Genomic DNA, 12,148 nt, shown 5'->3' with positions numbered 1-12,148 from the left:
CAGCAATAGAACAGTAACTAAGACAAACACCATAACCATAAATTATAAGAGGAAGATTCTATTTGCATTAAGAGAATGAGGATACAAAGGGGGGGAAGGATTCCCTTAACTTGTTTGCTTTTGCAATTGTGATATTTTGTTTTCACTTATTGCATCTGGTAGGTTGATTCCTAAGGTTAGTCACAAAAACTCTATTTTTCTCAGCTTTCTGTCTTAGATCTAGCCAACAAAGAGAAATTAAAACCTCTGTTACCCATCTTGCCCAGAAGAATCTCCTAAGATCCTCATCTTAACACAAAGGGTGATGCTCCACAGTCTGGAGAAAGGAATGCCCATACAAAGTACGGGCAAGAAGAATGCCAACACATACAAATCTTACTGAGTTTCCCCTACCCAATATAAAAGTATCATATATGTGGTGAAGTTTCTACAACATGCCATAAGAACAAAGCTCAAAGGGATCCTAGATAGCTAAATATAAAGTTACTGGAAAAGACACAAACTAATTGGCACTGAAGGTTTTTAACCCTTCTCCTATACCTTGCCCTACATATCTCCTCAGCTGCAATAGTGGTAATTTTTGAAGCTCAGCAATGAAAATAAGGGAAAGCTTACTCTGTCTTCTATAAAGAAAGCTAAGATTTTTCATAGGAACCTTCATAAAACAGAAAACAACTACAATAGCAAATCAGATCATATATGAACAAGAACAGTAAATCTTAACATCCTGATATATTGTTACTGTCTCAAAGTTTATTACATTTAAATAGTAACTAAAACTCATAGAGTTTGTAAAGATACTCCTCAAAGTAGGAATATCTTTCTCCCTTCTAAATTTTCAACTCATGAGTCATTAAGCCTATATATTAAAACTTGCCTCGAGCTTTAAAATATTACTATCAGAATGCACACTTTGGAGCTACCAAAAGAAAAAAAGTTGAGGGTGAAGAGCAGTATGTCTTAACTGCATCCCCTCTGTGCATTCAAGTACAGACAGTAAAGATACTACAAATTCCCCATCTCTGACACTAAGCTTCCAAGAATCTCTGCTGTGTCACTAAAAAAAAGAAAAAAAAGAAAAAAAGAAAAAGAAAAAGACCATAAAATTTTAACAGCATTAATACTAGAACTGACAAACAACTTATTTCAAGCTTATTTATGGGAAAGCATTGAAGCATAAAGACAAAATATAATACATACTGGAGGCCTGCCAGGACGACCCCTCTTTCTTTTTCCTTTGATCTCTGTTTCTTCAAGTTCGCTGCCAGCATCAGAATGGGCAGTAGTTTCATTAGTTGAATCCCTAGAAAATGCCAGGTTATTGTAGTGAACAAATTAATAAATAAATACAATACAGTTCAGTTCTACTACTTCCCTTCCCTTCCCTGGGATCACTGACAAGCAGCAGTTAACATTTCTATTTTCAGAAACTTCAGTAAACCAAAATATATATACTCTCTATCCAATGTCACAAAGCACTGGATAAAATTTATCCTACCCCAAAAATAAATTAATTAATGTGGAAATGACAGCTGCTCTTTAAAATATAAAGCATGACTAAAAAACTAACTCTTCAAGATTAAAAAAAAAATGGCTTGAGAGGAAATTTACAGGATCATGGAAGGTAGTGTACTAGTAAATCTTTGTTTGTTTGTTTGTTGTAAACCAGAGCATTTATTTTATGACTGATTAAAATCCTCAAGGTGAACTGGATGCTGCTACAGCTGCCCTCTTGGGTTTAGGCGTTCCTTGACAGAAGCCGTGTCTGAATCTGTGGTAGACAACTTTTAGGGGCATCACCCACCCAGGCCCGACTGTATTCCAGTATTCCATCTCTTAGCCTTGGAGCTCCAGTTATGCTTTTTCTAGCACTTGGCAGGGGAACCACATTTGCCACAGGTGGACTTCGGAAGGTGGTAGGCCTCAGAGCCACAAAGGCGGACTTCGGAAGGTGGTAGGCCTCAGAGCCACAAAGGCGGCACAACATGTATGTCTTATTAGGATGCTTTCCAAAAGATGATGTGCCTTTGGCCATCTTGTTTCTGTCACTGAGGCCAACTGGAAGAGGGCTAGTAAATGTTTAACAAGTGCTTCTTCAAAAGAATAGTATCTGGAAAACTCACAGTACAAACTGATGAACAATAATAAAAATACAATCCTCTTGCCTAGAAATTCCATGCAGCCAACTGCATGTCACGAAATGACTTATTTATTTATTTTCAAACTGTTATTAGTGTTCTTTTTAATGAATAGGAAAAGTGAAATGAAGGAGACACCTGTTGGAACTTCACTTGGTAGTCAATGCTGAGTGATTCCTTTGCTGAGTCAGTATTTCCAACTTTGAAAGCTTTATAACTGACTTTCTAATGCACCTTTAAGTTTAACCCACATTAGTAACAATTTATCATTTTGTTAAACCTACAATTAACAAAATCATTACATATAGCATTTGCTGGATCTCTTCGTACAAATAATTTCAACCTGTGAACATTCCATCATTAGAAATTGATAAACAGAATATCATTAAAACTTATTTCTAAATAAAGGAAAAGGGGAAATCCATTTATATCACATGTATGAGTTAACTGTGAAATGGTGGTTTTTGAATGTCTTATTTTAATGTGATTTACTTTCTTTCCTTTTATCCTAACATGTCTATGCATGTACAAGCACAGGTGCTCACCACAGCATTCTAACCCTGAGTAACTGTACTTCACCGTCATCCCAGACACTGCTTTACTTCATTTAACTTTACATAATTTAACTTTATTTTTTAAGGTTTGTTTGTTTGTTTGTTATATATACAGTGCTCTGCCTGCATCTACACCTGCATGTCCAAAGAGGAGATTTGATCACACAGATGCTGTGAGCCATCATATGGTTGCTGAGAATTGAACTCAGGACCTCTGGGCAAGCAGACAGTGCTGTTATCTCTGTGCTATTTCTCCAGTCCTAATTTAACTGTATTTATAATAGCTATATTATAATAAGCTGGCTTTAAAATTCACAAATATTCTAGGCTCTGATTCTGACTAATCAACACAGCACTGAATTCTACCTCAAGAATATTTGTAAAGGTCTACAGAAAACTAAGAATGAAATAACAGGAAAATACATACCCAAATAGTAAGTCCAACTCACAAATTTCTCCCTTTGTGTCACTAATAGTCTTCTCAGTCTTGGTTCTCTCTTTGTACTGATCCCTCCTTTAAAGTTTAATTCTTAAAGTCTGTTATTCTATATTTATTGCATTGCATTCCTTTGGAGATCTTACACATAATATGAAGCTTCTATATAAATAATTTTAATACCTTAATAGAACAACAGAATAAAAATAACTACCTCTCATTTGTTCCATTATTGCCATGACTTTGAAAAAAATAGTAGGGGGAAAACCCCTCCCTTTATCTCTCTGTCTCTACCATATCCTCTGTGTGGCTGGCTATTTTACATATTCCCATCTGCAAGCCAGTCTAATATACTAGTGCTAGTAACATTCAATCTTCAAAGGTAATCTGGTATTTGGATTATACCAGATATATTTTAAATATAAATAATGTGGATAATAATCAAGGCTAGGAAGCTTTTGCTTAAAGAACCACACAGTAACGATTTTAGATTGGACTAGACTCTGGCACTACAAGATGGATGTGGACACATGCAGTAGATAAATGAGTAAATACAAAGCTATGTTTGAGGAATAATTTAACTTTTTTTCTGGTGAAACAGTGATTTTAATCAGGCTTACTTACAGGAGTATGGACAGTTGTATAGGCAGCTATAACAACCACTTGAGACAAAAAGAAAATCTCCCCAGCAAAGGAAGGTCAGCTATTTCTACATCCATGAGGAGGGGAATGGCCCTGTAAGCTGCCATCACCCTAGCAAAACTTAACTGCCTATAAATCCTCCAGGAAGACACAAGGTATCACAAGCTCTCTCTCTCTCTCTCCTAGTAGCCTTTAGCTACCTGTAACTGTTGGGAAAAGTTAAAGTAGGGCCTTGTGAGACCTCTCTGCTAGTAATCTTTTTGTTTTTAAGTTTTGGGTTTTTTGTTTTGTTTTGTTTTGTTTTTTGAGGGGGCGGTGAGCATGTACTGCTGTTAGTATATGCATTAGCAAACATATGCATTAAAAAGATAAACATATTACTATTTGAATTTTATAAATGAGGAGATCATCTGATAAACTGATCTATAGACACAGATCTATGACATGGTAGAGTCAGCTGAATTTCAAATTGAACTTGAATTCTTGTATTTCTATGTGAGGCTATTGAAATGTAAATGTTTTGTATTTATCTCGGCTAGGCACTAGCTAAAGGCTTCTGACATTAAAGAAAGCTCCACGAACTACAGAAGGAATAGAATTCCATCTTATAGTAAGCCATTAGAGAAATTAATTTGTGCTGGAACAACAGAGTTTAGTAATTAAAAAAAAAATCGTGTTGTATGATTTGATTAATAATACTGTCAATTACAACCAGTTTAAAAAGTCAGAATACTGTTAACCACGTCTAGTATGCCTTGTTTTTTATGTATGCTTCCTTATTAGCATGTAAAATAAATCTTTAACATCAAAAAAGTGGAAAAAAGATTTAAGAACACAATAAAAAGCTGTACTTTTCCTCACCTCAACTCTTCAGTCTGAGCCTACCAACAACAGTCTGATGGATGGCTACTACCATGGGGAGAGAGACGGCCAAGTGGTTAAGAACACTTGTTCTTGGGAAGAACTCAAGCTCAGTTCCCAGTACCTACATGGTGGCTAACAACTGTTTGTAACTCTAGTTTCAAGGGAGTCACCCTCCTGTGGCTTCCATAAGCATCAAGTACACATGTGGTACACATACATATACGAAGGTAAAACACTCATAATATACATTTAAAAAACCAAATGTTAAAAAACTAAATAGCCTACTAAAATACTTTCTGTGTGTATACAATAGATATTTACATATTTGTGTGTGTGTGTGTGTGCGTGCATGCCAACATTAAAGTCTTAAGTAGATAAATATATTCTAAACTACTCATACGATAAATACACAGGGCTCCATAAAGGTTAACATAGGCGTGTAGACTTTATTTAAATATTTTTCTACCAATGACTACCCAGGATAACTGCAGTCTTGCACCATTGTAAAACTACTTGACAGCTATCCACATAAACAAGTTAGTCACATTACATTTCCTAAGTTCTCTTTAAGATAGATATGGAGAAATAGTGGGTCATTGATATACAAATTCAAATTTTGAGCAGCTACTTTTCAATCTCTATAAATGGGCCACATCTGCAAAAGTACAGAACATCAGCTATAAGTATAAAAAAAATCAACTTAAAAAAATCTTCAACATTCAACTTAGCAACTTTGGCATAGATACGACAAATTCTTTCTAACACATCTTTCTAGTGTTGGCCTTTCTACTGGTGTAACTGCTACATTGCATTCACAGTTGTTTTTTAATTATATGTATCTTATTATGTTCTCTTCATCCACCCTCCTGAAACCTCAGTTGTATCCTACTGATAGGGAAGAAAAGAGAGACAATTCTTAACCTGACTTGGAAGTATCTTATGACTGTTATTTCTCTTTAGTCACAAGCGCAATTTCATGTAACTCTCAATTCTCAAACATGAAAATAAAATGTGGGGGGCAAAGGGGTTTTAAGTCTTTTTTTTTTTTTTAAATGCCATTACCTCAGTCTAGACATGCCTCCCTTCTTCCCCAGGCTCATCTCACTTCAAACCTGTTCAACTATCTTTTTCTTAGAGGCATTATTAAATAAAGAAGTTAGGGCTGGAAGTAGTACAAAGTAGTAGAGTCCCTGCTCATCTACCGTGTGTGAGGCCCACGTTAGCTCTCAGGACTGCTTCACCCATGGACAATGCTAAGTGTGTTAAAGTTTTCATAATATACCCAGCCTTTCCTGCATAGCACTACTAACTATATATTTACGGTTAGTTCATTAATACCTATAAATGCAATGACAACAAGGTGTGAGTCAGTTCTATATACTATATCTCTCTAGGGCTAGGATACTTAGAAAATATAAATATATAGTAAGGAGATATTTTGAGATGGCTTGTAATAATAAACAAGACTAAGAATAAACAAATTCTTCAGTAATTATAGTATCTAAGAAAGCCAAGAATATAATATGATGAATCTGGAGAATGGCCTTTCTGTCTTTCCTATTCTCTCATTTTCTTCAAATCACTATTACTACAAAAATAAAAAATTTAAGCTTGAGTTTGAAAAAATAAAGGCTTCTGGCAGAGAAAATAAAGGCAGCAAAGCACTAAGGAAGCAGTAATGGATACCGTTGGCTTCTTTTGGCCAAGCTTTACACTAATGATTGAGAGCCAAACACAATCAGAAAAGACTTGAATAAGGTGGCACTTCAATGAAAAAGGGAGTGTGGCTAACGATATACTAAAGAGGGTGTTGCTGAGGTTGCTAGTACCACCATCAAAAAGAAATTAAGTGTACTGCACTGTAGCAGCAAGAGATGCCTGACTAGCATCTCAGGCATCAACCTCCTTACCCATGGCACCCACACACCCTTGACAAGACAGCCTAGGAAGATAGTCCTTTGAGGAGAAGAAGCCCCTAGTTGGCTCTGCTCAAACAGCTTACAAAGGGCTACCTAGGAAACGGAGCGCAGTTGCACTGGTGGCAGACCCCTGTCATCATTCACATTAAGTCTGGGTTTGCTCTTACACAAAAATGAGATAGTCATGAAGGCTTCCAGGGAGATTTCAAAAGAAAGACAGAAAGGTGAGACGGTCAACATTAGGTTCAGAATCCTTTTAGGCAATCACTGGCAAGGTGGTGAGGGAAGCTTTAAGGATGAAGCTGAAGCTTTAATGGAGACAGCAAAAAGTCAGAGATGCCAGGAAAATAGAAGAAGCTCCAGGTCCAGCAAAATCACTATAAAGGAGTTGCCATAGAGACAGCAACTGTCCAAGGTCTTTGGGGTTCATAACACACTACCATCTGCTCTAAATTACAAACACTGTGATAGAGGATTTAATGCTTTGCTGATGGGCTTTAGTCTACTTTGGTCTAATTTCTTTTGGTTTTCCTATTTGTCCCTTTGGAATAAAAATTTTTCTTGTGCTACTATATTTGGGAAGTAGGTGATTGTTTTTTGACTTACAACTCATTTTGTCATGGTACCTCATAGGAGACTTTGAATCTGGACAAGGTCAATGCTGGAACAGGAAAGCCTTTGGGAACTATTTTAAAAGGACTATATGCATTTTGCACTATGAGATGGGCATAGGGAGCCAGATGAAGAATTAATTCTGTGATTTGAGTGTCTCCCAATGTCCTGTATCTTAAAGGTGGAGTCACTAGCCTATGAAACTAAAGAGACGTGGTAGGACTAACTTTAGGAAGTGAAGCCTAATAGAGGCGTACCAATGAAAGAAATTCTGGGACTGCAGCCCTTCCCCTTTCTTTCTGCTTCCCAGCCAGTATGGAGCAATCAGGCACTTCACTCTATTCCACTACCCTACCACAGGCCTAACGATCACACAAGCAACAGAGTCAACTGATCCTAAGATAAACCTCTGAAACTGGACATGGAGGAAAAATATCCTAAGTGAAATGGTCCAGGCATTTTTATCAAAATGATATAAAGTTAACACAATAGGGTACATAACTAGATAAGTAGATTAAACAAGGTAATAAAGCAAACATAACCACAAAAAGTGTATACTCTCAAATGGTTTATTAAATCTCAACCAAGAATACCCTTTCCACCTGAGTTATTCAAACAAATGACATTCACCCAGATCTCAGATTACCACTATGCTGTACCAGTGAACATATTATAGATTGCAATTTTCTGTAGTTTTTCAGTTACAAAGAACAATACCTAATACTAACTATTAACACTACAATCTCTTTAAGTAAAAATATAAATTAAATAAGTCTGTTTCAATTTTTATCAGTTCTTAATGTGAGGACCTGTCTAGTAAGTATGCTATAAGCAGGGAATACAACAATATGACCGAAAAGCTTATTATTTTAAGAAGTGGTAAAGAACATTATGTGAAGGCTGGAAGAAAAAAAATGGAAATTTAAGAGCAGAGAGGAACACCCATACTAACTTTAAATAATCAGAGCAGTTCTGCCAGGCATATACCTAAAATAAAGCACAAATAAGCTAGAAGAGTAAGAACAAGAGTTCTTAAGAACAAAGTAAAAAAAAAAAAAAAAAGACTATGCAGGACTTCCAAACTCAGTATGCCTACAATAAAGAGTAAAGAGGAATGGAGCAAAGACATAGAAAAAAATTAAATTTTATTTCCTGTATTTCTAAATCTTTATGAAAACAAAGCTTTCTGCCTTAAAATTTCCAGGAGAGAAGGCTAACTCCTGGAAAAGATATTTGTAACTGAACTATAATCGAAGAAATAACTGCTTAAACTAACAATCCTTTTTTATAACTAAGCTATCACTATTGCATAGGATTAAAATACATGGACGCTCAATTTACATCTTGATAAAATGATAAAAGAAACAATAGATGCTGATGCATGACTGTGGCATTTTCTAGAAATTCTATAATAATCTACAACTCCAGTCTGTAATCCCAGCACTTGGGCAGGCAGAGGTAGGTGGATCTCTGAGTTCAAAGACAGCCAGGGCTACACAGAGAAACCCTGTCTCAAAAAGCTAAATAATCATAATCATCACCATCACCATCATCATCTCCAAGTCTGTCCTACAAATCCAACAAATCTAATGATATTTCACATTCACACAGCAAGGGATACGTTGGGATTCTTCTAGAAACCAGAATGCCACAATAATCACAATTTAAAATAAATTTAAAATATAGTAAAATAAAATAAATTAAAATAAAATGAAGAACATTAATTTAAACAGTAAATGAATAACAAATGTTTTCTTTTAAATAGTGAAACTGAATGTCTTGGATTTTTCAAACAATACAGCTACTATCACAGCATATAACCAAGAAACTGGAATCAGTATACAGGAAATAAGTGCAGCTCTGATCCAAGTTAATTATCAAAATAGGATGCAACATCAGGGTTATAACTGGCTGATTCCTGATATTAAGAACATTAATACCTGATTCATTCAATATCAGGAACACACTAACATTCCAACAGCAAAAGACACTCATGGGCAGATCAATCCCATACCATATTATTTGGATTTCAAATACATTATCCCAATAACAGAACTCATTTGAGAAATCTCATCAGAATTCTGTAATGTTGTATTCATGTTTCTCTAAAAGAAAAAGGAAACTATAATACTTACTGCAACACTGGTAACTCTGAAGTAATCATTGCTGGAGAGGTTATTCCACAATATAGAAAGTTCTGTATAATCCAACCTTGTTACACAACTTCAAAAGCACGCCTGTTAATTTAAAAAGAGAAAAATGTTTAACTAAAATGAATATAGCATAATACATCAATCCACAGCACCTATGATAACACTATTGATATTTACCTGAAGTACTTAAAACCCTACATCCACAGGCTAGAGAGATGGCTCAGAGGTTAAGAGGCCTGGCTGTTCTGCCAAAGGCCCTCAGTTCAATTCCCAGAAATCACATGGTGGCTCATAACCATCTATAATGAGATCTGGTTCCCTCTTCTGCCCTGCTTTATAAATAATAAATACAGCAGTTAAGTGTGGTGGCGCACACATGTAATCCCAGCACTCGGGAGGCAGAGGTAGGAGGATCACTTTGAATTCAAGGCCAGCCTGGTCTACAAAGCGAGTCCAGCACAGCCAAGATAATACAGAGAAACCTTGTCTCGGGGAAAGAAAAAAAAAATAATAATAATAACAACAACAATAATAAAAACTACATCCACAATGAAGCTTAGACGAGGATGTTTGTTCTATCTGTATTCCTAAGTAATTAAACTTAGAAGTAACCCAGAAGTCCTTTGAAAGGTGAGTAGATAAACAAACTTTGATATCCAAATATTATTTGATGTGAAAAACAATTGCTCCATTAAGCCGTGGGATGAAATGAAGAAACTTAAATAAAAGAAGCCATCTGAAAAGGCTGCATATTGCATAACTTTGGTTACATAACATTCTTGAAAAGGTAAAACCTAACAATCAGTGACTATCAGAAGTTACGGGGTGCAGACGAAATGGCCAGACAGAGCAGAGGGATTTTAGTGCAGCAAAATGTTCCTAAACAACAGATGTCACTAAACATTTGTCAAAATCAATATGATATATAACACCACCATAATGCAGGACAGGCTTTGGATGGTAATGACAAGTGCCAACACAGCAGGATCAACAGCTGTAAGAAGTGCACTGCTCTGAGCTGACGGGTGAACGGAGAATGGACATCACGTACCTACATTACTTTCTCTACAAATTCACAAAAAACTAAAATTTCTCTGAAAACCTACCTGATTTTTGAAAAGAACAAAACACACAAGACTAAGAACAAGAGTAGCCACAAAAGACCATGATACAAAAGCAAATAGAAAAATATACCTAAAACTGAAGTTCCCCAGCCAAGGCCAAGAAATATTAACAGATAACACATGAGAGCTTTTTAAAAATACTGATTTGGAAGGGGAGAGCTGGGGTGGGGCACTGAAATGAGACAGGGTTTCTCTGTGTAGCCTTAGCTGTCCTGGAACTCTGTCTGTAGGCTAGGCTTTCCTTAAAGTCACAGAGATTTGCCTGCCTCTGTCTCCCAAGTGCTAAGATTAAAGGTCTGCCATCAGTGCCCAGCAGTGGTTTTTAAAAATATAAAATATCAGAAAATTTCAAAGCAGAATATTCCAAAGTATAAGATGTTTTCTTCAAGAATGTGAATACAAATAGCCAAAACACTAAAATGTAACATTTATATAATTCCTGATTATTTCATGGTTCTTCTTGCTGTAGGTAGTTTTGTGTGTGTGTGTGTGTGTGTGTGTGTGTGTGTGTGTGTGTGTGTAATAATGTAAATGTGTATGTAAAAAATAAAAATATTTAATAAAAAATACAATAATAGAAAGGACAGTCCTATTTTAAACAGAAAAATGGGTACAAAGGGAGGATGTAGCTTTCAAAGAAGTTTATAGTTCAGTGTTTCTTAAATTTTCTCTATTCATAACCCCTTTACAGATAAGAAAATATACACAAACCTAGGTCTATATGTATATAAAGTATATAAAACATGTATGTAAATCAAACATTTATTAATAATAAATTATAGTGAAATTTACTTAAAAAAAAAAAAGCTAGCTAAAGATACAGAAATCTTAAGAGGAAGTTAAATGTGCATGACACATCAAACAGGGAGAGGTCAAATTATAGCAGATTTCTTGATAGAAGCTATATAAGCCTGAAGACAAATATTTTTTTAATGCTGACAGAAAATAAGTCAACTCTGATTTACATACTAAATAACAAAAACAGAAGAGTAACACACAGAAAGTAGCAGAATAGAGGAACAACAACAACAAAAAAAATCACCTCTCCCTACAAAGTAATTGTGGTTAATTAACAAAAAGATCAACCTTATCCCCACCCCCACACACACAAAATCAGCTACTGCAGAGTCTTGAACCTAATAAACCAACAAAGAGTATCTAACAACAACAACAAACAAACAAAAAACCCTAAATTTAGAAAAAGAGAAACTCACAGAGAAATTTAGAAAAAGAGAAATTCTGCCTACCATCCCTGATCCCCAGAATAGAGAGTCAATGGGAGCAGCAAAACCATTTCTTAGTATACTTGCAGGTGTGAGGGAGCAAAACACGGGGACCTTGTTCTCAAAAATGATAGCCATATATTTTGAAAAGCTCGCCACAACTGGTATTTGTTGAACGGATTTAAATACACCAGAAATAGCTGTATGGGACAAGAGATAGTCTATGACCCAGCTTCTTAAACTGTGGCTCATAATCCAACTGTTAGTCACATAACTGAATATAGAGTTGTAAAAAATTGGCAACAGTTGAAAGTTCCTGAATATTCAATGACCAAAATATAATTCAAAAGCAAATATGCAATAAATCTGAGGTATTTCTGGCAGTACTTGCCCATGTTGCGTTGTACAATGCCAGTGTAGCCTTGGATCTAAACATACAACACATACGCTTTGTAACGCACTGTCAGAATGTCACGCAATGCA

At 35.7% G+C, this 12,148-nt stretch overlaps 1 protein-coding gene across 3 annotated transcripts in view; it reads right to left on the bottom strand.

The window, feature by feature from the left end:
* Stag1 (stromal antigen 1) overlaps positions 1–12,148 on the bottom strand; it is a 312,401-nt gene that overhangs the window by 227,442 nt on the left and 72,811 nt on the right. For all 3 annotated transcript variants that reach the window (XM_051140150.1, XM_051140149.1, XM_051140148.1), the window contains 2 exons: positions 9,301–9,402; positions 1,201–1,303 (listed from right to left, as the gene is read on the bottom strand). In XM_051140150.1, coding sequence (XP_050996107.1) covers positions 1,201–1,303; positions 9,301–9,329 — 132 coding nt within the window. In that variant the 5' untranslated portion in view covers positions 9,330–9,402. The remainder of the gene's footprint in view (positions 1–1,200; positions 1,304–9,300; positions 9,403–12,148) is intronic.

Source organism: Acomys russatus, chromosome 32 (assembly GCF_903995435.1).
Source record: "Acomys russatus chromosome 32, mAcoRus1.1, whole genome shotgun sequence".
Classification (NCBI taxonomy): Eukaryota; Metazoa; Chordata; class Mammalia; order Rodentia; family Muridae; genus Acomys; species Acomys russatus.
The sequence above is the reverse complement of the archived record's forward strand: the minus strand, read 5'-3'. Positions and strand labels throughout refer to the sequence as shown.